At 40.6% G+C, this 25,100-nt stretch overlaps 1 protein-coding gene across 1 annotated transcript in view; it reads right to left on the minus strand.

Moving 5' to 3' along the window:
- zfhx3a (zinc finger homeobox 3a) overlaps positions 1-23,651 on the minus strand; it is a 32,946-nt gene extending 9,295 nt beyond the window's left edge. The window contains exons 1-7 of the mRNA XM_053500389.1: positions 23,271-23,651; positions 11,205-13,958; positions 8,566-8,797; positions 4,583-4,672; positions 4,301-4,431; positions 3,982-4,182; positions 378-486 (exon numbers count right to left, since the gene is read on the minus strand). Coding sequence (XP_053356364.1) covers positions 378-486; positions 3,982-4,182; positions 4,301-4,431; positions 4,583-4,672; positions 8,566-8,797; positions 11,205-13,922 — 3,481 coding nt within the window. The 5' untranslated portion in view covers positions 13,923-13,958; positions 23,271-23,651. The remainder of the gene's footprint in view (positions 1-377; positions 487-3,981; positions 4,183-4,300; positions 4,432-4,582; positions 4,673-8,565; positions 8,798-11,204; positions 13,959-23,270) is intronic.
- Between the last annotated feature and the right edge of the window lie 1,449 nt (positions 23,652-25,100).

The following is a 25,100-nucleotide window of genomic DNA, read 5'->3' on the forward strand; positions in this document are numbered from 1 at the left end:
GCTACATACAAGATAAAGTAACACCCAAAATTAACAAAAAAAGGACCGTTCAAAAAGACGACATAAAGTGCACATGCAACATTTTTTTAAACTTGTGTAAAAAGTAAATCCCTCGATCCCTGCACTCTCGTTTTATGCTTAAAGCTAAAACACAGCTTCAAATGTAAAATGCAATTATCGTTTTCCAATATGCCTGACCACATGAACATTTAAGAATAAAAGTGTTAATTGCAGGAACTGGACATAACAGCGTGCCTGTGGTGCTCTTCAATATCTTTTTGCTTTTAAATTCTGCAAAATTCTTATTGCCTTCTAATAGTGAAGCAGCAGCACTGCTTGCTCTTAATTACCAAAACTGAGAGTGGACTGCTACTTACCATCAGGCCTTTTTATTCCATTGCAGCTGGAATCTGCCTTGGTCTGCTGGGTATTAGAGTCTGGCACGTGTAGGAACATCTTCTCCGGCAGCACATCTGAAGCAATCACCTGAAAAAGACAGAGAAGAGGAAAAATCTTAAATGCTTTTCCAGGCACTCAGATCCTTACCTGTGATTTATAAACCATGTAACTATGCTTTTACTTCTTTAAGAACAGGAAAACCTCTATCCATAAAACCGTACTGTGAGAGCTCACTTAACAATTCCATAAAACCTTCAATACTAAAAAAAAAATCATCTAGAAAAGAAACCAGCGTGATACAGTAACAAAATGTAATCATTCATTTCATTACTTATAGAATAAGGATTGCTTACTCGGCTCATCATGGTACCAAATGTACCCAACAAAAGGCTTACAATACTACTGAAAATTGCTGTGCAATAGACTCTGCTGCATTGTAGGAAGCCAGACAGTATCGTCTTGATTTAATTGGCATGCCATTGAGTGAATGATAGCATGTGGATTAAGATGTAGTCTACAGTAGGAAAAATGCTAGACAGTTTTTTTCTACAAAACAGCAATCCTTAGTCCTTGTGTCTGACGTTCTGTTTAGTCTGTTGCTTTATGGCTCTTTATATAGAACCAAATGCTGCGCCTTTTATTACATATGTAACTATTGATAGGATGATCATTATAGCTGATAATCAGTCCATTCCTTGTGCATTCAAATGATTGATTTGTCAAAGTGTAGCGGAAGCACACGAAGTCTGCGGAAGGCGGTGCGTATAGTGCTGGTAACTGTGCATGCTCAAGACACCGTCGTTTAAAATCACGGTACTTCTGAATTTGATAGCTGTGTCATCTTTGTAATGTTAATAAATTGAGTAATAGACGCTTAGGGGAGTGCTCCTAGATGATGCAGGTTTGAGTAATGTTTTCCGCGTGTAGTAATAGTGGACGGTGGGATTGATTTTCAGGAAGTGCATGACGCATTGCGCTGTGCGGTTAAACTGATTATTAATCGATCATCAACTGTATTAAACCGACAATCAATTATGGAACTCCCATTACTATTTGTAACTTTATCATATATACCAGGTACCAAATGTACGTGACATTTAATATTCGGGATTAAATCTAAATCAATTTTAACTAACCACACTTACCTTTTTTTTTTTTTTATAATTCAGGAAGCTATACCAGTAAACGATTTAAGTTATACCATAAGTAAGAGATTTTATGTGTAGTTCCTTTATGCGCGAGGACATTTTTTATAATTTTATATTTTTTATAAGTGGTAATCACTGTCGCCTTTGCACCTCCATGTTTTCTCCGTGCTTGGTGGGTTTCCTCTGGGTATTCCAGTTGTCTCCCACAGTCCAAAGACAAGCAGATTAAGCTAACTGACATTTCCAAAATGCCCGTAGTGTATGAATGTGAGTGTGTATGTGCGTGTGCCCCGCGATAAGTTGGTATAGACGGCGGCGATGGCGGTACGCAAAGGTGAAGCTAGCCGAATTGTTTATGGATGATTGGAGAAACTTGACCATTGGTACAATAAAGAGTTATAAAAACCTGCACAAAATCAGTGAATAAGATGAAGTGAAACTAAACCCAAAAAACCCAAAACATATCCATTGGGTATTCCAGCACACAGAAAACTTATCGATGCTGTTACACATCTCACGCTGTAATCGTAGCCCCATTGTTTTCTATTGTCATAACGGTCACCGTTCCAGTCCCTTGAGTTAACTGAAATTGATCTATAACCCCTATTCTGTTCGCTTCCATTTGGAACAGGTCTTGTTTTTAAATGTGCAGTGAAAAAAAAAAAAAAAAAAAAACACCCGCAATTAGACATCACAATAGACCTGTGGTCACGAGAGCAACACTTAACGGAGTTCACAGGTTAAGTGTACTAGGAAGCCCTTCCTAGCATATAACAATGCCTTTAGACATCTCTAGTCCAAATAGGCCTATCATTTACCCCCTCGGCTTTAAAACGCCGAAATCAATGCATCTGTGAGGTAGAGGGAAATTCAGCCTGAGAGCTAGCGAGGCACACAACAAAACAAAATGGCTGCCATTATCATCACAAAGCCCACCATTTCAGCGAGATGCTTCATTAGAGGATAGAAGCCAAGCACACAAACCTTCTCAAGGTCACATTTAATTTAAAGCGCATAATTGGGGAGCACAGTTCGTAACAAGAACCACCTAGCACTGGATCAGGACTAATGAAGCTCAATTATTTTCATTACCCTATCTCATTGGAGGAGGAGGAGGAGGATTGGGGGGGGGGGGTTAGGGAGGGGGAGGCAGCGAGAAATGATGTCGCGAGGGTGGGGAGAGATGAAAGATTAATATACAGAAGCAGAGAGAGCAAAAATAAATAAAGGATGGAAAACAAAAGCAAAAAGATTTTATTTGGGTCATTTCTGTTGATCTTAATCGGTACGTTCGGGTGTATATTATTAATTAGTGCAATTATAAATACGAGTCTAGGTTTAAATATTGACTGATTAAAAAGTAAATAGTCTTTGTGTCTTGTATATAGATTATTTATCTATTTGTGTTTGGCTGTTTGATCTCTCTCTTTTTTTAATAAAAAAAAAAAATATATCGGCACGCTTGCAGTTAATATTTGGTGACATCATGCATTGGGGAAAATAACACTGCGTCCTGAGGCTCGAGGCAAAAGTACCATCAGGTTGCAAGGCCATGAAGAACATCTTATCCTTTCTCCACGCAGAACATTTCAACCACATGTTGTCTCAGGGTGTTGTCCTTCTCGTGTCTCGTGTCCTCGCCACCCTTGCCTATGGCTTGTTGTTCGTTAGGGATTGTAGAGTTCTGTACCTCGTGACTGGTAAAATGTCTGTTGCTAAATACGCCATCCAAATAAAAATGTAATGGTCTTGAAGCTCCTTTTAAATCCATAGATTTGGACGTGTGGACATCCAGAGACTGAAAAAAATATCGATATATTTCTGCTTTGCCTTCTTCATGCATGTTTGTTTTATACAATAATCTTTGTCCATTTTCTTAAAGACCAATCATTTTACAGTATCAGTGCACCGAGATAGAAAGGGAGAGGACTATTATGTGAACTTGGATGCCTTTAAAAAAAGACACTAAAGTGGACAATCATCGTGAGCTTTGCATCGTGTCTATGCCTTTCATCTGGCCTGAATGAAAATGAAACTGTCTTAATGCAACACAAAACCCATTTTGTCACGATTTGGTTCCCCCTGCTGTGCATCACGGTTGTCATAGCGACAGAACCATTTGCTCTTACTTCCTGTCCCAGTCTCCGCCTCCACCTCTGTGTTTCCTCACTGCATTTGCCCCAATTACTATGTGCACTTTTAATCTTTTTCTTTGTACTTTTTCCTTTTTTTTTTTTTTTTCCGTTTACAGATGTAATAACCAGTTTACGGACTGTGTGTGAAACAGAGAGGGCATCGCATTTGTGTCCCATTTATGCAAACACCTGCATGAAAATCCCCGAGTTACAGAGACGCAGGTCACCGTGTGTTAACGCTACATTTTCCTGCCGCATGCTGGCGGTGTCTGCTCACGGCTCTGTCGTGTGTGTCTCACCGCGTTAATGAGTTTCTGCGTGCAGTCTGCGGTGACGCTGTGCAGGTGTGTGAGGTGAGAGCGCATCAGAGCGACACTGCGCAGCGTGTCCTGGCACAGCGGGCAGCGGAGAGTGGGCTGCACAGCATGCTGGATCATTACGTGACTCCTCAGACGGCCGAGATCAGTGTGACAAAATCGGCAGAACGGGCACTGACGGACCTGAGAGTCAGAAAAAGAACCAGATGTTTGATTCGATGGCATGAAACACTGATCTGTAATACAAAGCGCACAAAGCTGTTTTAGGTCTAATGCAGGGAGGTGGGGGGTCTAATATAACCTGCTCCGAGGAGATCTCTTCCTGCGCTCGGGGGCGTTTTGCAGGTACGGTGTCATCCGCGTCTCCAGCTGCAGAGCGCTTGGGACTGACAGACGGCTCGTTCTGTTTCTTATCTTCATGCATGGATGCTTCTAAGGAAGAGAAAAACACACACACACACTTTAGATATGAATCTCATTACGTTCTCTGGAACGAAAAAATGAGCAATCTGGACTCATGAGATTGTCCTATCGGAGTTAAAAGCGTGCAAGGCAGAAGCGCCACTCAGGAGTTTGTTCTGACCCGTTTTCTCCCCCTCTCCGCTCGCTTGTTTGGTCTGGTCCGCCTGGTCAGAGATAATCTCAGCGGGTGACTCCGTCTCATTCACGTCTCCTAGAAAAAGGGTGGAGGGGGAGGAGAAAGAGAAAGTGTTGACCTCAATCTATCTTGTGTACCGTTTTAACAAACATGTGGCTTTAGTTAGCACGGGTGAGGGTTTCCTTTTCACAGGCGGACTAAACTTAAAAAAAAAATTTTTTTTTTAAAACGTTCTTTTTATGGTGAAAGTGAATCTCGGACTTTCTTTGTCTTTGCGTTTTGCGAGTGTGAGATCACATTCTAACCTACAGGGGTCAGTCTACACTGTCAGGGGCTTTAGTTGCTTCAGCACAAACCCTTCACACACACACTCACACACACACGTAACAGCATGCGACTGCTTTTGCAGATGCCGTTCTAAAGCGAAAGTGAATAGATAAGAGATTAAAAAAGAGATGAAGAGAAATGGTGTGGTGATGTCAGCAGCTTTATCTAACCCAAGTCACAGGAGGTCACCAGGGTCATTCTCTCACACTCGGAGTGCATTTCGCTCCACGATTCGAAAGAAACTGTTACATACAGTAGGTGGTTCATTACTGCGCCTGTGTGTGTTGTTTTATTCTGCTTCCTGCGCAGCACCTGAAAGCCAAACCTTCACAAAAGAGGACAGAAAGATACGCTGTTGTTCTTTTTGCAGCGTCTAAAAGAGGACAAGACACAGCGCCTCAGGACATGCACTTCACTCCTGCCCTCCCTCCCTCCCTCCCTCCCTCTATCCGCCGTCCCCTTCTCGCCCGCTTTTTCTGGCTTTCTGCTTCTTTAGCGCGGCGATTGTTCACGGGGCGTGGGGGAGGGGAGGCGAGGAGAAGAGCTGATTTGGGTAGGTGTTTGAGGATTAGAGTCGGCCAAGCCAGAGGAGACAAAAAGCCATGAGGGCTGTCATAACAGACCAATCAAAGCGCAGCTGAGGGATCGGCTAGCGCTTCTCCGAGAGCCTGATTATGACAAAGAGAAAGACGGGCCGAGGGAGAGGCCAGCTGAACACCAATTATCCTGACAGCCGTGCTATTGATTTCCTATCAGACCTACACAGCCATAAACACAGGACACATAATCTGAAAGAGTCAAATCCGCTCTGCTTATGAATGCTCCGCTGGACACGTCACACACTCGCCCTCACTCGGCCTTTTATTGTTTTATTTTGAATTGATTGGATTCCTAAAGAAAGCACAATAGCCAAAAGAGCGAACGCGATAATTTTAAAAAGCTACAGATAAAACGTGCCAAAAAAAAATAATAATAATAAATTCATACTAAAATGTGAGTTGTGCACTCAAGAGAATTACTCGTTAATAGCAGTTAATACACGTCTGTTAAGACTGTATTTAATATCTATTCTAATGAAATACAAAGCAGGCGACAGTAATTTCTTTCAAATTCGGTGATAATGATGTGCAGCTATCATCACTTAGCACAATGCATGTTTCATATTTTCACCATTTGGATCATTAGCAGAGAATTTGCAAAGCAATTTTCCTTCACTGGAAAGAGAAAGAAAAAAGAAGGAAAAAAAAAACACAGCAACAAAAGAGATTTAATTTCTCCGGCTATAAAAACAAACGTCCAGACTGATTAACTTTTCCATAATCAAAGCCGTGCAGTTCTTTTGGCCTGTTTCCATTTTGCGCAGAAGAAAGAAAGAAAGGAGAGAACGAGCGAATGAATCCGCATCGGGGCGGTGAGGTCAGCCTGGCCAATAATGAAGTGATAAAATGCACTCACACGTGCTAACAGACTCCATACGCACTGGAGGCACACACCTCATCAGCACTTCCTGCTCGGCTCGGGGATCGGTATACAAATGCTCTGCGGCATCGATCCGTTATTGATTACAAATTAGGAAATGCCCTGGTGTTCTTACCGAGATCAATAGTGAGCCATTGAGGCTCAGTGATCCACTCCAGCGCTGTTTATTCAGCCGCTGCTTCACTGAGAGACGCGGCAAAGCCAGTCACTTATCACAGCTTTCGCTTTACACACCGGAGTCGCGCGGAAAAAAAAAGAAAGAAAGAAAAAAAAAAAAACGTGAGACAAAGGTTTTTGTTCCGTTATGTCATCACTGTGCTCGGGTCTTTGCGTGCATTTTGATGGGAATAAAAGGAAATTCCGATGCTCTGGGAACAACAGAGGATCCCTTTGAGGATTTTTTTTTTTGGCAGCAACTAAAGCTGGCATCAGGCCTTTTATTCGTTAATGATTGCTACGATGTGGCTTTTCAATTACTGGCAACACACAAAGGCTGTAATATGCAAATGAGACCTCGAATAAATCAGGGAACAAATCACCATGTGGTGAGTTTACCTCCCGCAGCCGTTTAAGGTGAGTGTTACAGTAGTGTGAGGGTTCGATGAGGAGCAGGCAGCATCCACACGATCCATCGTCGGACTCTTAACACTATTATTGGTCAGAAGAACACTTTGATACACTTCAAAGCAAATACGATTTGGTTTTAATCCATGAAAAGAAGTTTTTTATTTTATGAAAAGGAAAAAAAAAAATAAAACATATTTGTCTCTTCCTGAGACAGGCTCCAAACGCAGTACGACCCTAGACTTCGTCTCTTTGTCACGCATCTCAGGGGCAAATGTTTAAGAAGGAAAAGAAGAAGATGCTTCTCCTTAAACAAACCTCACCACTTCTACAGGCATTAAGCAATCACCGAGTCTCTCCTGTGCTCTCTCTCTCTCTCGCATTCTTTTTCCCTTCAGAGATTAATTAGATAGCATTAATTAACTCATTGCTCATTACTGGGTGAGGCCTTTATCGGCTGCATTGACTGGACACCGCCCCTGGTCAGGCCTCCTTCTGGGCAGTGAGGATGTAACAAGTCTGATTATTGGCAGATGAATTAACACAATCAATTCCTGCCATTCTCGACAAAAATCTCTCACTCCCATTCACTCCCTCTTTCGCTCTCCTTCTGTCCGAATGCAGGGATCGAGCTTTTGTTTAAGCCATTAGTCGAACCGATTTCGGGGTTTCAACCAAATGCTAATTGACTCCACCACCCGCTCTTGTCAATTATCTCACGGTAAATAACCACACGCTCTCTTGTTCTCTTTGGCTTCGCTGTGTGTGTGTGTGTGTGTGTGTGTCTCCCGGCCCCTCCCCCTCTTACCATTCTGACATCTTTTACAGATGCACCCAAGAAACTGCCCCACAACATGGGGGACCATAGAGCTACATGTTATTTCGAATGGCAACAAAAATGATTTTATGGACATTAACAACTGTATAAACCCAAATACCAAATAAACTACAAAAATCTTTTAGTGCATGATAGAATTTGGGTGAAACACTCAACATTATAAGCTTACAATGTCTGACATTTAATTAGAATTGTATGACCTCATAATGGCAGGTCATGAGACGAACTCTGGTACATGACCTGTACACACACGGCATTTTTGTACCTACTCTTTGATCACAGAGACGGCACCGAGCCAATCTTTCTCTTATTTATGGGACACCCAGTCGTGAAAGCACAAACCGCCATGACTGTATGAGCAGCACTTTTACAATTAACATCTGAAGACAAATTTATTGGTTGTCTTTGTAGCTTGTTTTAAAAAAAAAACTAAAATAATAAATATAGATCCAGAATACTGGAATATTTACGTTGTATATAGACTATTAATATACATTTACTAAATAATTTGCAGTATAATATACTAAAAAGGGAAACTTTTTAAATGGCTGTTTTTAGTAAAAAAAAAAAAAAAAAGACAAAGCATTTCCCGTGATCACCTGAAACATCCACCTGTAAACATGCAATTAAGAATTTCCTCATTTTCATTTTCTTTCAGCATTTTACACTGTAGCTTCCTAAGTAATTCCCTGCCTGAATATTAACCTACGATAAAGTGTCTTGCGGAATCGCTGGAAACCTGTGCATGGCTCGGACTTACCGTTATCTTTAGCATGACTCTTTCTGATCTCAAAGATGGAACTGAGCTCCTCCTCTCCTCCATCCTGGAGACCATTCTGGATTCGCTGCAGTCTCAGGAGTCCCTCCCCTCTCTGATGGCTCAACGAATTGGCGTGCTGCACCAGACTGAGGCTGTTCTGGGTGGAGTAATCGCACAGCACACAGCGCAGAGAGCCGCCGTCGGACACGGCTCCCTCGAACTGCTGCAGGTACTGCGGAGAAAGGAAGGAAGAGTGATGTTCACCGATGTGCATTTATTTATACCAACAGAGCAAACATTCACAGACGCTCGGTATTTCATATTCAACTGTCAGATATCACTATACATACCCACATCAATTATCTATCTGTTATCAAGTAAACCATCTACTCAGAGGCAGTAACATTCACAGAGCTTATAAACACACTTACTTGTTATATAATCAATAATCAATAATCATATACTGACGGTCTAAACGCCACAAACCACAGTGTATAATATATAAACAGACACTTTTTTTTCCCTGGTATATATTCACTTAAATTCACTTAATCTGGTAGCAGCATATGTCCTGATTTTCGTGAAATGCATTAAAATTAAAGAAATTGCACAACAAACACACCACACCCAGCATGAAGTATTAATCCCACTCAAAATTTAACATTTTACTCTACATGGGCAAAAGTATTTGGACAACTTGGACAATGCCATGCTTCCAACTTCGTGGCAACAGATTGGGGAAGTCTCTTTTTCTACTCTAATCCCCGACCTCAACCCCATTAAACACCTTTGGGAGCCAGGCCTTCTCATCTAACATCAGTGCCTGACCTCGTAAATGCTCTACATAATGAATGGACACGAATTCCCACAGAAACACAGCTTTCGAAAAAGAGTGGAAACCGTTATAGCTGCTAAAAGGGGGACCGACCCTATACTGAAGTAGATGCATTTGGGTACGATGCGATTGCAGGTTTGGCCAAATACCTTTGCCCATATAGCGTATTTTGAAATAAATACCTCACAAACCTCAAATCAGCTCATATGTAATGCTGATATACTATAAAAATAAGTTTATATTCATTATAACCCACAGATTTTTTTTTTTTTTTTACAAAACACCCAACGTATACACGACAATGTCTTCTGTTTGTTTTTCTGCAACAAACAGTTTGCACCAAGAGAACGACTGATTAGCGCGCTTTACTGAACGCTAAACTCATTGCCTATGGACTGGACTAATGGGTCACATTAGCAGGAGGGAAAAATAACACACCATCAATCTCCATTACTAAACAGACCACAGAGGCCTGAGGGCAAGATCACAATTTCATCCTCAGCTTGCTTAGCACGTCCCTGCAGCCCCATGAATGAGAAAGAAGATCTTAACTTAAGATATTACAAGTTCATATTAGGCAAAGATCCAGTTTACGTGTTTAGAAGCGGATAAGAGGACATGGACATATGTTACCAGTCAAAATTTTGGACACAACTTCTAATTCCATGGTCTTTCCTGATTTTTTTTTCTACTCTGTAAAACAACGCTGAAGGCATCTCCTTTGAACATTGATGTATTTGTTACTTTTGCCCTGTAAAGCCTTTATAACGGCTCTAATCTGTATTGCTGGTTGTTAATTGGTGATTTCTGAGGCTGGTGACTCTAAATGAACTTCTCCTCTGCAGCAGAGGTAAGTGTTGGTCTTGCTTTCCTGGGAAGGTCATCATGAGAGACAGGTTCATCATGGTGCTTGATGGGTTTTGCAAATGTTCCCAGAACAGCTGACCTTATTTTAAAATAAGAACTGACTTTTGTTGTTGATGCTGTTACTTAATTATATAATCCCATACGTGTTACTTCATAGTGTTGAAATCTCCAAATTGTTCTAGAAAGTAACTGCACCAGAAGGTGTGTCCCAAGTTTTGACTGGTACTGTATGGAAGACGGAGCTGGATGATAGGCGGAAGAAATGCATGTAAGCACTGTCAGGTGTGCAGCAGTGACTCTACAGTAAAACCATCATCATCATCCACCAGTTAGATATACCTGTAGATGTTTAAACTGACAACAAGCGGTTGACAATTCTTATCACTACCAATGGAAAGTTTGCCACTGGTGGGCCCTTGAGCGAGGCACTTAACCCCATAAACTTTTCACATGTATGTTCACAAGGATATGAAAAAAAGTCGCTCTGAATAAGAGAATCTGACAAATGCTGCCTCCAGTAAATTAGCTGTTTCTATAGAAACAGTAAAATATAAAAAGCCTTATTGACTTTTCTGATAAATAAGCCTTAAATAGAAGACAGCAAGCTCAGTTCAAGAGTGAAGAAACAAGCAAATACTTTCTAGAACCAGTTAGCTTATCAACGTTAAGTATTCACATCCTGAAAGAAGAAAAATTGCAATCAAGTGTTTAGACATACACTCTTAGAAATCAGCTTCAACAAGGACGGTTTAATGGTGTAAACTTTCTAAATTCTTAACATGTTTATACTTAAAAGCTTTTGTTAAAACTTTTGTTGCCTGGTTCTACATATAACCTTTAAAGATTCCTGCATCCGGACAAGCAGAACGACCATTTAAGGTATAAAAACTTTTTTAAATAGTCAACTACAAAAACGGTCACGGTTCCAAGAATTTACCTTGTATAGTCTTAAGCTGGCCTTGTGTCTCGAGTTCATTGTGTGCAGTTTCAGCTTCTCCAAGCTATTGGCCTCGTAACAACATGCGTTACATCTCAGTTGCACCTGGACACCAGCGGCGACACACCTGAGCATCCACTCCTCCTCTTCTTCGGGGCTTCCATGGCGTCTGCTGGCTTCCTGAAGGTGTGCTGCTAGTTGGTAGCGCTGCAGATGTTTGTCTGTTTGGCAGTGCAGCTGGAAGTTGGCTCTCAGAGGCGTGGCGTAATGACATAGCCGACAAAGGTGGGCATCACCGGTCGTGCCTCTCCAGTCAGCATCAGGAAGCGAGCGTTGCATGGCCAGGTGCTGACTAAGAGCAACCAAGCTGTCTGAGGAAAAATGACCACACAGTGCACATTCAAAAAGCGCCTCTGGGGGTTCTTCATCCGCTGACTTCCGAAGAGACTCCTGCATGGTTTCTCCACCTGGTTGTATCATGCTGGTGGGGTCGGGAAGCCTGGTTTGAGGCTGGCAGTATGGGTAGAGCTCTGCAGCATTTTGCCGATGCTGACGCTGCATATGAGCCAGGTTCTGCTGCAAAAGGAGCATGTTGTGTGTGTGCTTCTCACTGGTCATGTGTATGCGAAGGTTCCTAGCTACGTTGGTTTCGTAGTCGCATACTTCACACCGCCATGATGCACGTCCCTGCACTTTAGGAGACGGAGAAGGGGCCTGGGTAGAGTGCGTGTGAGTCATGGGGCTAGGCTGGACTGCTGGAGCATCAGAACGTGTCTGCGACTGCAGATTCTGCATGTTGTTGAGGTGTTTATCTGACTGCATGTGGATGCTCAGGTTGCCTTTGGTGGTGGTGGAATACTGGCACACCTGGCAACGAAAAGGCTTGTACCCGCAGGTGTAAGTCTCCCCTCTAGCCAGGCGAGGGTGGTTTTGCCCACTAGCACAATATGGACACTGTCCATCATCAGAGTCGGGGTGTTTTTCTTTCATATGAGCCTCAAGGGTCTGCTGGTACTTATAGTGCCAATTGCATTTAGGGCACTTCAGTGTCTTGCAGGAGTTGCGTGAGTGTGTCATATTCACTTGGCCAACAAAAGAATAAGAAGATCCCTGGCTGTTGTCCCGCCCAACAATAAAGTCTTGTTCACCCCCAGCTAATATATTTCCTCTAGACCCAAATTCCACCTGTCCTTCCTCGAGCTGAGATTTGGTAGTCTGGGACAGAGGTGGGGTGACGGTGGGTGACTGACAGGTGCTATGGTTACTAGGTAGATTAGAGTTAGTGACATCTGGCGTGTTGTCATTTGGTTCTTTTGCCATGGCACTACCCTTCTCTGACAGGTTATTTGGTTCTGTTTCCATCGCACTCTCTAGGTTGGAAAGTTCTTTTGGAGTAGCGACTGTGGACGAGGTATGCACAGTAGAGGATACCGCAGCAGGGCCGTGGCAGTTAAAGCTTGTTCCACACTCTAACTCAGAGTCTGTGAGAGATTTGGTGTTGTTAATAAAGCTGGTTGCTACTGTGACAGAGTTGGGAGATTTGGGATTGCTTTGGTTTGAAAGAGCCGGTTCAGTAATGTGCCCTTGTCTACCACTGCTGCTAATACCGCTCGCAACATCCTCTGCAGTGGAAACTACCTCTGAACTCAACCTCTCCTCTCCTTCTCTGCTACCTCCACCATCATCACTGCTCCTCTGTGGGCCCTCTCTGCCCAGGGTTGAAGGGTCTTTGGCAGGGCTCAGCACTGAGGTAGGAAGGGGGACTCTGGGTAGAGAGGGCTGAAGAGGAAGTCCTGGCTCAGAGATCTGGAGGTGCTCCCTGTCTTCCTGACTTTGCATGGCCACCTTGTTGCGCCCTAAAGCTGTGGTTGTTAATTGGGTTGGCACGTTGCTAGTTTTTGGTTCTAGGAAGCTTAGGAGTGGGAGGTTACTGGGGCCTACAGGCTGCAAGATGGCACAGGTGTGCTGGAGCAAAAGCAACTGCTGTTCCTCCGGAGTAACCATGATACCATGCAGCTGTGAAACATGACCTCTAAAAGCATGCACACGACTGAATGACAGACGACACAGAAAGCACACCAGGACAGGTTGTTCTTTGCCAAGCAGTGCTAGCTCTGCTCCAAAAGAACCCGTTCTGGCAGGAGCTCTATCTTTGGATTGGCAGGTCAGCAAAGCGCGAATATCACTAGAGAGGTGGCACCAGTTCTTAGGGTGGAAGACATGGAAGCTTTTCAAAGTAGAGCTTTGGGAAGAAGAGTAATGGCATGAGCTAACAAAAGATGGACGAGATGAGGATGGAACCCCATTACATGGCAGCTGACTTTGGCTCTCTAGGATACAAGCGGACCCATCAGCCTGGTAGATGATCTGGCATTCTACCTTATCAGTTTCATCACCCCCCTCATCATGTTCGCCTTTTATATCTCCTCTTCGCTCGAAAAAGTCACCCACAGGACAAGCATCAACCTGTTTTTTAGCGATCCCCTCTTCCTCTTCGTGTCCATCTGCAAAAGCTCTCCTTTCTCCCTTGCTTTGCGCCTTCGCTTCTTTCCTCCACTCGGGTTCACCCTGGCTGGGTGGGCTGGCTGAGTTCAGAAGAGAGGTGTTCTCTCTCTGTAGGAGTAGTAGCATGGAGGATGGTGGGCTGCAGATCCCTGGAGGCTGGTTTACACAAGGGCCAGAGGCTCCGTCTTCTGAGACAGAGTCACAGCACTCCATCCTTCCAGTTACTGGACATTCTCATCCCAGCCAGACCTATACAGAGGGAAAGAGAGGCGAAGATGCTTGAGTTACAGTAACCGCTTTTGGTATTGACACAAAACTAACATTTATGTGAGGACCACTTTAGATGTAAACATGCTATACACAAAATTTATGTTTTTTACGTGTAAAAATCAGGGGTCTTCCTATAACAGAAAATGTGACACAGTCACTGTATATGGACAGAGAGAGAGAGAGAGAGAGAGGGAGAGAGAGAAAGCATACCAGTGATCAAAAAAACACAAAACACTATACTGCAATCAATAGCTCTTTGCAAAGCTGCATATCTGAAAGCTGAATATTGCATGAGGAAAGTTTCTTGGAATTGCTCAAATCTCTTCACCTAATACCTCTGCCTGTCAATTCCCTTACATCTGTCACCTTCAGTAAGTTGCCTTTTAGAAAACACAGAAAAGGGGTTCATCTTAAGTTCTTTGTACAATTCTTAAAGTTTCCTTTTTTTCATCCAGATGGATCCATAATGGTTTTCATTCTAACCTTAGCATTAAGTGTAGTACCCTTATTTATCCAAATGTACCCTTTAAAGGGGACCTATTGTGCAAAAAATAAAAAATAATAATTTTTGGACCCTCACATGGCTCTCCGATGTATGTGTGAGAAAAAAATGCCCTGTTTTTTTTTTTTATCCGTTTTCTATTTTTGTACTGCCCAAGGCTTAAATAAACCTGGTTTTGTGACCTCATATAAGAAAAGCCCCTCCCTCTTTTTAGCTTATTTAAATAGACAGTGAAACAGTTCATTTGTAGAAGGAGGAGCAAAATAAAGTCAGCATTAACACACACACACATAAACACACACACACACACACACATTTTGTGAAAGCTCTGGGACCTGTGTGAACTTGTTAAAGAAATAGTAAAATGTGAGACCTTTAAAGAAGCCTTTTGTTTACATTAACCGGATTTGAATGTTGTAGCAACCCTAATTACAGTAATTAGGACATTCTTAGAAACCAGTGTTTTATAAAGCTTTTGCAAAAGTTCTTTGGGTATGATAAAAAAAAAACAGCTCAAACCCTGTTCTATGATTCTGCATAGACCCTTTACAACTGAGAATTTTTTTTTAACTGTATTCTGAAACATGCTTTTTTTTTTTTTTAAGGCTCTTGGTTTTACAGGTTTTAAAGTTAACGTGCATGTTGATGTAGAAGGCTGTGGGTACTTTTATTAATGTGTGTGTTTATTTGTGTGTATACACACTCTTACGCACTCACACACACACACACACACACACACGAACGTAAGGGTAGTTGCTCAACCCTGCAGTAAAACTGCAGATTGTGCTGAGATTCAGAGGGTTATATTGAGCTCCTTCTGATCCTGGCTGCTGGAGAGGGTTAAAGTGCTTATAGGAAAATCAATAGTTTAAATGCTAAGCAACTTACTGGAAGCGGGAGCAGGATGCTAGCACTGTGCTACGGATGTGTTAGCCGACTGAAGCTCAATCCATTCCTCGATAAAGTGGCTTCACGAGGCAAAACATGCAGTTTCCCAGTAGCGAAGCTGAACGCTCACGTGGAGCATGCCACGCAGATATTAATCATAAGCGATGCGAAAGTCAATGATTCTCTCCGTGTGCATGAGAAGCAGTACTGATTTGCAAACAGACATGTTCATAGTCCTAAGCCTCTCTCTCTCTCTTATTCATAACGACCGAATTTGAAGCATGCACGGGCATGAAACGATCGTACAGCGATTGTATTTGTGTAACGTTAACAAAATAGGCAGAAGTACAAATCCTGCTGCCATGTCATGTTTCAGAAATTAGCTACAATCAATATTAATACCTGTAGCAGCCAGTGTATACTCAAGTGTTAGTAACCCCTATGCCCTCCATCCCCCCCCCCCGTCTGTTTGGACAGCTGCCCCTCTGCTTCACGCTTGCCTTTGATCTCTGATTTAATGCACCATTTCCATTAGAAACACTAAGTCCATCGAGAAGACAAAGGAGACTTCAAAAAAAGTGAAAGAGACCAGAGAGAGAGAGAGAGAGAGAGAATAGCTGGGACTATAGTGAAAAAAAAGCTTTTACTCTATTCGTGACAACAAAAAGATTGTAATTCTAGATTTTAGACATTAAAGGGCCAAACAAGGGACGAGACCTGAAAATGGAAAGCTGCCGTGTTTCTTGGAAGACACGCCCAAATATGATCACTAAGAGTCAAAAGGACTGAAACGGGAAATGAGAGCATGAGGATAAGAGGAGGCTCTGTGTCCGAAGCTGTCCTGGTTTAAGTACTTTAATACGTTCTTTCTAAGTTCTAATTCAGGAATCAGATCGATATAAAAGAAAACCAAAAAACAGAAAATTGCAAGTATGATGTAAAAAAAATGGAGCAGAACCCAAATCAATAGCTTTACTGATAATGTTTGCATTTTATGGAACTCCAACGAGAGAAAGAGGAAATACATGAAGTACAAGAGGGCGAGTCAATACAACCTTGGAGTGATTTCAGAGGGAAATTTGGGGGTTTTTTTTGTTTTGTTTTTTTTTTTGGTCCTTTTTCTATTATTGTATTGGCCAAGTGAAACACAACCTTGTATTTCTGATCTTGTATTGTATTCCTAACTTTAAGCGCATCAAGCGAGGTGGAGGGAAATGCCAAAGCAAAAAACTTTAGTGTGAGTTATAGCTCACTATATAATTTATTATATCATTATTATAATAACAGCTATATAAATATATACTCAGCTATTAGCTCTTTCATTTTGTAAAAGTTCCTCCTGTCTCATGCTTCCACACTTTGTGAAGTCAAATAAACCATCAAAGGCTTGAGTTCTTTAATTGGATCCACTGAAATGAAGGAACTTTTTCCACAATGTCTTTTACTCCTCTAGTGTCACACCGTGTACAGTTTCCTGAAAACTCAGAGAGGAGCATTTGTCTGAGGTTTTGTCCCGCCATCAAAGAGACTATCTTTGTGCATGGTATTAACTACACTACACCATACCATTTCAACAAACATCAACACCATGGAACAGTAATATGAGAACCAAATGCGACAACAACAACAGTCTCGAGCATTCTACCTACAGTATTATTCCGTAATGACTTCTTTCTGACCAATCAGAATAAAGAACTCAGTGACGGCATGTAACGTTATAATCGGAAAATACAGGAAAAAACTGTAAGAAACAGTAGTTAAGCACTGATTAAAATACCACAGTCACTGTCTAGACATTTCTTGGAAAAGATCATGTTCTTCTGCAGTATACTACAAATCCATTTCATGTCCATATGTATTTGCATTTAAAGTGAAGAAACGTCGTTGTTCCTGTACAATCCTACAGGTGGCGCTCTAAACTATTCAGACAATGGCAGGCGAAAAAAGATCATGTTTTTGCATGTAAAAGCGAAGTTTATTTTTACTGATAAAAATTATTACGACGAATAACATACCAGAGATACCTGTTACATTGTAAAAATTTAGGTTTTTAAGTTTTATTTGTTTATAAGTTACATTTTAGACTTCAGAGCCTTTGAAGTTATTTTGTATTGTTTAAATAGATAAAGCTTTAAAGTTATGACTTGACACTTTTTTTAACATGGTTCATGGATTTAAAAAATATATATATATTTTTTTTTATAAAACTGTGTTACTTGCATAATCGCAATACGAAAAGAATTGGCACCCGGGTATCATGATGGTATCGTATCGTATCGGGTGGCCACATGATTTATTCATGTATTTAAGGAATGAAAAACATGATTGCATCGGTTTCTGATACCATCTCTGTCTCTGAGCACCCGGCCTAACAAGCTGCCTTTATTTTTGTCGTCATAAAGTTGATTGAACACTAATCAGTCTACAAAGCTCAGAGCCATAAATCAGACTATATACATATCAGCTCTTTATCATTAGACCATCAGCATTTGCAAGGACTTTTTTATTCCCAATGTAATGAATCCTAAGAATTCAATAAACAATAAATGAAATGATCGTGTTTTGGCATTCAGATACAAATCTTTTACAGTGGATTTAATGTACAGTGTATGACCCTCATGCTGTGCGTCCGTACAGTTGGTTTTTGTGCGTGCACGTGTGTGGATGTGTGTGAACGATTTTATTGCTCCGTCTTGTCATCAGTAAGTGAAATGGATAGAAAACTGGATTCGGGTCAAGTGACGTGACTTGGCGTGTCAATACCGTTCCACCTTTTGGCTCGGAACTGCTTCGTGCTCCCGCCCTGCCGTCCTGCCGTCCATTCAGCTGTGAGGCGTCCGGTTTGCTCGGCGTCCGTATTTCACAGCTGATATACGTTTCGCATCATGCCTGCTTTCGGCTCTTTCCTTCACTCCGCTCTGGGTTTAATTTGTAGCCGGAGACAGAAGCGGAGGGAGCACTGGCGAGAAGTGGCTTTAAGCATTCTCCACTGGTGTGTGTTTTTAAAAGCCAGCAACTTTGTGAGCTCGCAGCTCCTTCGGGGCTGGATGTATTCTTCGCTTATCCGCTCCTGTGATCGTCTGTAATCTCGCAGCTTCTACCATATTGCTGCTCGACTGTGCATTCAGGCTTAATAACCGTGTACTCACATGTGGATTGCGCTCAGGTCGCTTCTCTGGTCCTCGTGTTCAGACATGACAGGCTCTCGACACAAACGCCAGATTTACAGTAAACACCAGACCTTTGTTACGACTTCTCGGGCAAGAAATACTGACGTACGTTTTGGAGAAGAAAAAAAAAAAAAGAACAGGTCGGGTTGCACAGATTAGGCAGGTATACCGTTAAAGCTTAAAATTCTTTACCTCTCATCCTTTCATCACGCGAGGATTCCAAAGAAATCATCATTTCTAGCTACTTATGCATCAATATTATACTGTATAGGATATATTTTTGCCCGTCATGCATGCATACTAATGTTTAATATTCAGTAGAGTGTGAAACTTGTAAAAAAGCTATAAACCAACACACAAACATTTTTAGCTTTTTAACTTTTAATATATTAACATGACATAACCTTATGATCTATAATAAACAGTTTAGCTTTAAACAATGACTATTTAATATTCGGTATAAGACACTAACCCACATGATTAACTGTACTTACTGAGGAATCCAGAATACTTAATGCTATTTTCAGGGTTTATTATTAGGTTACAATCTCACCAGCACATGATTTAAATCCAATATTAAAGTGTTATTTATAAGTGTGTGTGTGTGTGTGTGTGTGTTTCGTGCGCACTTTAGCCCCTCGAAGACTCATCTTTAAAATTCTCCCTCGCTCCACACACTGCAGTCCTGACCCTTGTTTGACTCGAGCTCCTGCTTCTGTGATAAGCTTCGAATTCTATTTAAACCTCACAGAGCCACAGCTAACACACACACACACACCCACACACACAAACACACTCTCTTTCCTCGCCACGCTTTTATTCCGAGAGCACAGTGTGACTCAATATTTGCTGAGGAATCTGATGAGAATTGAGAGACTCAATCAGTGAAACGTTTCTGTTATGCGTCTGTCTTTATTAAACGTGTGTAGACAGCGTGCGGTGTAATGTAACACACACACACACACACGCACACGCAGTGGGACACAAGCTCAGAAGCAGGGCCCCATGGACTGTGTGTGGTGTGACAACAGAGCGACGGGGAGAGTGTGTGTGTGTGTGTGTGTGTGCACACTAACCGCAGCCATTGTTATGATAAGCAGAGAAAGCGGTGGTGTACGCATGCGCGCGCACACACACACACACACACACTCCCCACAAACACAATAATGACTGAGCTGTTACACACACTTCCAAGTGCACTTCCATCGGAACACACTGCTCAGGAGTGCACTACGCTTAGAGTGTGAACATCAGGGAGTTGCACAATAAGATCTGCAACAGTAAAAACACACACAAACACACACACACACTTCAGTAAAGTGTTTATTTTTATTTTTTTAAGTAAACTCTATTTCATTTCTATTAATTTCTGTAAAGACCTTTGACACATAACGATTTTGTTATTATTATTATTATTATTATTATTATTATTATTATTATAAAAATGTTTTATAATAATAATTTATGGAGATTGCTTAATGTGTGATTATTTACACAGTGTTATAACACATATTATAATTTATACAAATATCTAAATATCAATCACTAAGCTATATTAAATATAGCTATATTTATATTCCTATACAGTACTTTTTAATTGTTTACAGTGTGTAAGGTTCTACATGTTACATGGATTATTGCATTATTTAGTTATATATTTAGAGCATATTATAGTAGTAATTACACTGTCATATATATATATATATATATATATATATATATATATATATATATTTTTTTTTTATTTATTTATTTTTTTTTTTTAATAAATAAATCCAGTTGAGATCTATTTCGGAAGCTACACAACTCCAAAAACAACCTCAGGTAGGGTCTGTGACCTCGGGAGCATCCTAGTTCGAGCGTGAAAACTTAAAAGTCGAACTAAAAAATGCTGCACTTTTGCCCAAACTGAAATCAACGCATTGTTTTATTTTATATCCGTTGTAATATTCCATATACATCATGTTAAACAATTTATCCACCACCATTATGTTGAATACGTGGGAGTGTATAAACTACCATCTTGAACTTTTATCTCTGTGGGATGCGAACGGTGGCACACAGGAACATGGGCACCCCGCTGAGGTGTCATCCGATCTCAGACACGACAATGACGCATGGAGGAATGAACAAAAAAAAAAAAAAAACATGTTCGATCAGCAGAGGTGTTAAATCAGCAGGCTTCACCACGGCGTCTGTTAGGAAGAACACCGCTCTTGTGGATGATGGTGGTGGTGGTGGAGGCGTCTGTGGTTGTGCCACAGTGTTATGATCTGCATAACTTTCATCCTTATTAAACCACTCCTATGAACCCTTGCCCAAACCATGATAAATAAGTAAGAAAATAAATACATAAATAAAAAGATAACATTATAACAATCCAAAAATACTACTGTTTATTACAGATTGGGGACAAAAACCAAAAATTCATTTTAAATGTATATATGTTTGATTTTGAGGCAGTAATATGTTGCCATGCCTCTACCATCCTGCAGGTGGTGCACTCTAAACAACTTACACAGCATAGCATTGTGGGTAGTAGGTGCAAATTATTTGTTTAGAAAAACAAAAGTGTTTAAAAGTTTGTTTAGAATTATAATAAAATATCGCATTGCAATATTTATAAAATCCTGAATCAAATTAGCAAATGACATCGTCGGTATCGTATCGTATCGGCTTCTACCTATCGATTCCCGTCCCCACTGTTTATGCACTAAACAAACACTGTCAGTTCTCAAGTCAAACACTAACAGGACAGGTTAGCACAGCAGTACAGAGAATGATAATTATAGCTTAGTTACACATTTCGGCATCTTTTAAATATTTCAACTATGCGCTCACATGTGCTTGGTTTGAGTCGAAAAACAAAGCAACAATTATTCATGAATGTTCTACATCGGCGGAAAAGCATTAGATTAATAAAAGCCTGTAATTCAACCCACTAGTCAAGTCAAGGAGGTATTTTTGTCATTCCCATCATCAGAAACCCAGGAATGAAATGTGCAGCAGTTCTCATAGAATCATGTTTCATCAAGAACAAACTGTCTGCAAATGGTGGAATGCCTTACAATACCAAAAAATAATAACATTTATAAAAATATACTTCCATTTCTTATGCAGGGACTACATGTGACAAGGGATATAAATACTAATAATCGTAGAAGCGGAAATAGGGCGGTTCAGGAGTAGTATGCTAAATAAATGGAAATAACATGTTCACTGGTGTTGAACTGTAACTGTACTTGTTAACATTTTGCTTTTTAATTTTTTTTTTAATACAACAAACATCTGGATAAGGTTGGAAAAATATGAGTTTTGCATTTTAAACTTGGACATCAACCATAAATTAGCACCAAAAAAAAAAAAAACGACAGCGAAACCTGCACAGTAACAGAAACAGTGTGTGTAACAACAGTTTCTGGTTTCTTTAAACCTAGACGACAGCCAGGAGAACGTGATATTAAACAGAAATATGGCTTAGTCTTGTGCTTTTCTGGCTCAGGAAGTGAGTAAGACTTGATGATGTGATATGATGATTTTTTTTTAAGGTTATGGAAATTATTTCTGGTCCAGCAAACACCCAAACACCAGGGATTTACAAACACACATACGCGCGCACACACACACACACACACACACACAGATGTAATTTCCATCTTGCTGTGCCTGCAGTATCTCCTGCTGTCATCTTCTCACTCTCGCCTTCTTTCACGACTACTTATCTGCCTTTTTTTTTTTCCACCGTTCTTTCTCCAACACTGTGACCTCTGACTTGTAAGTCTGGACTCTTTGACCCCGAGTACCCCCTCCCTCCCTCTCTCCCTCATTCACTCCATTCCTTTCTCCACCATGATGTGATGATCGTGGAATGACCCAATGTGTGTGTGTGTGTGTGTGTTTTTTTTTTTTTTTTATCCACATCACCATTCCCTTCCTCACACACAGGAACCTTTCTATGCTCTCCATACTTTTTGGGAAACACTGCTTTTTGCTTGTTTTTTTTTGCTGTGATATGATACATGACAGCTAATAAGAGCTACAGTCAGTGGAATAAACTCTGTGTTTTCGGATCAAACAGGGTTCAAACAGTGAGTCGCTACATTTGTTTAAAGTTTTTTTTTTAAACAAGATTGTTTATGGATACAAAGTTTCAACTGTTTGAAAATTTAAAAGTTTAAACAGCGTGCATCAGAAGTCCTGGATTTGAGATCAGACCTCTTTGGATGTTTCACTTTAGATCTGGATTTTTATTTTTATTATTATTATATTATTGTGATTGTGTTTTTATATGTTTATATTTTAATGTGTCTTTGATCGGATCTTTTCGGCATCGGACAACATTTTAATGGGAAGAACTGCATGCTGTTGTTGTTGTCGCTTGGGTGTTAGCTACAACACACCGCCCATGTTTGCACACACACACACAGACACACACACACACACACAAAAAGATAAGCACTCAGGATGTGAGTTCAGGTTTCTACATGTTTTCTGAGCAAGGACGTCTGAGCAACAAGGTAACACAACACCCGCAACAAACTAACCAACCGAGTAAAATAACTGACTAACCGAGTAACTCCTGGAAACAAACAGGAGAAAAACACTGGCGCTAAACCTTAAAACCCTTACACCATAGGTTGAAACAGGGCAAGAAAGTCAGGGCTAGACAAATAAAACAAGCGGAAAGCACAAGCCTTACTGTAAAGCCCATTCAACAGGAAACAAACTTACATTCTGTGCGGGTTTTGTTTTTGCGTTTTCCCGACGTCCGCGTTCCTCAGGCTCCGTCCACGCGCCGCGTTCATACATCCCACTCGCGTACTTCCATTTGGTCAGATAGCTTCTAGATTATTAGTAGTAGTAACAAACAGTCAAAGAGGTATATATTTCTATTTATATCCCCGTCTTACGGTTTTCTTAAAGCCTTTTTTAAAGAACGTAAAAAAACAAACAAACAAACATAAAAAAACGAGTATTTGGTTGTAACGCAGACGACTTGGCTTGCTCAGAGAAAGAGAGAGAGAGAGGGGAAGAGGAGAAAGCGGTGCTGGACGACAGCGAAGAGAGAGAGGAAAAAAAAAACCCGTTCAGTCTTTATTCCTGCTAATTAGTTTCCTGCAAAAAATGGCTGGAATTAGCCCAGTGCGCATGCGCACTATTACACAGGCACGGCGGGAAGGGCTAATTAGCTCCTCCTGGATCAATGAGATTGGAGCCGGGGTGGGAGGGAGGGAGATGAGGAGGAGGGGGGTTAGAATAAAGGGAGGAGGGGGGGGGGTATGGGGAGGCAGGGGGGGGGAGTGATGGAATTAGGCAAGGATATCGTCTAAATATTTTGTTTGGCAAAACAAACATGCACATAGAGAATGTTAGAGACTGTTTTAGTCACTTGATGTATTTGCGGTAAAGATTTGATACAGGGTGGTATTACAAGCACAGTGCTTAGTTAACTAACTAGCTAACTAACTAAACTAACTAACCTGGTCTAAATCTGGATCACAATCTCCATTTTATTGGAGTGGGGGGATGCCTTCATATCATAATCAATATTTAAATGCTGTTTTATTAAAGCAGGTGAATAGAAACAGTGTTTGCGTTCATGTCGCCTTGTACACGTGTTTTGCATTTCATCTTTATGCATTTGTTTTTTGTTTTTTTTTAAATATATTTTTCCGGTTATTTTCTCCAAAAGGCGGAATTATTCATCTATTACTCATACTAAGCTCATCATGTCAATCCAACTGGACTCAATAATATACATACTGGTTTATAGCCTATTATATGGCTATAAACCATAATAACGTATATGGTATAATGGTTTATAATATATATCTAAATTAACATCTGATGTATTTTGTTGTATCTTGTATTTAGTTGTATAGACTAATAATAACTAACATTAATAAATATTGATTTTAGGCATAATAGTCTGTAATATCTGTGATGTCACTAATACGAAAATAACAAGTGTGAATTGTGACTCATCTTGTGATTTTAATTAAGTATATTCAAAGTATAACAATAATTTAAATTGAAGAAGTATATTTAGGCTGTTATTATGCCACGTATGGAGAATGTGGAATGGATAATATGTTTGAATGTTTTAAGCAAATGTTTTACGTGTTAGAAACAAGTTCAGTACAAGTATTAATAAGGATAAATATATTGACAAATTATTTACAATATAATATTACATCAATTAAATATACTAATATATAACATATGTACAATGTATATAGAAATTGTCATGCTTATGTTTATTGTTATTGACCTTATTTCTTTATCTGGTATTTTTTCTATTATTATTATTATTATTATTATTATTATTATTAATGCACCGTGTTGTATTTCTCTCTAAAGCTTCACACTGCTTCACTGAATGTCTTTTTTTGCGCATGGTAGTCAATCAGTGGCACGCGTATCTTATGAAATCTACTGATTAACATGGATGAGAGAGAAATAAAGAGAGATGAAACTAATAACAGGGTTGATAGATCAACAGAAAGAGTGATTGTAGGCCTCCATGCCGAGTGTCCGTGTGCGTGTCCATGAGCTCCAGAG

The sequence above is a fragment of the Clarias gariepinus genome, chromosome 7, assembly GCF_024256425.1.
Source record: "Clarias gariepinus isolate MV-2021 ecotype Netherlands chromosome 7, CGAR_prim_01v2, whole genome shotgun sequence".
In the NCBI taxonomy this organism is placed as follows: domain Eukaryota; kingdom Metazoa; phylum Chordata; class Actinopteri; order Siluriformes; family Clariidae; genus Clarias; species Clarias gariepinus.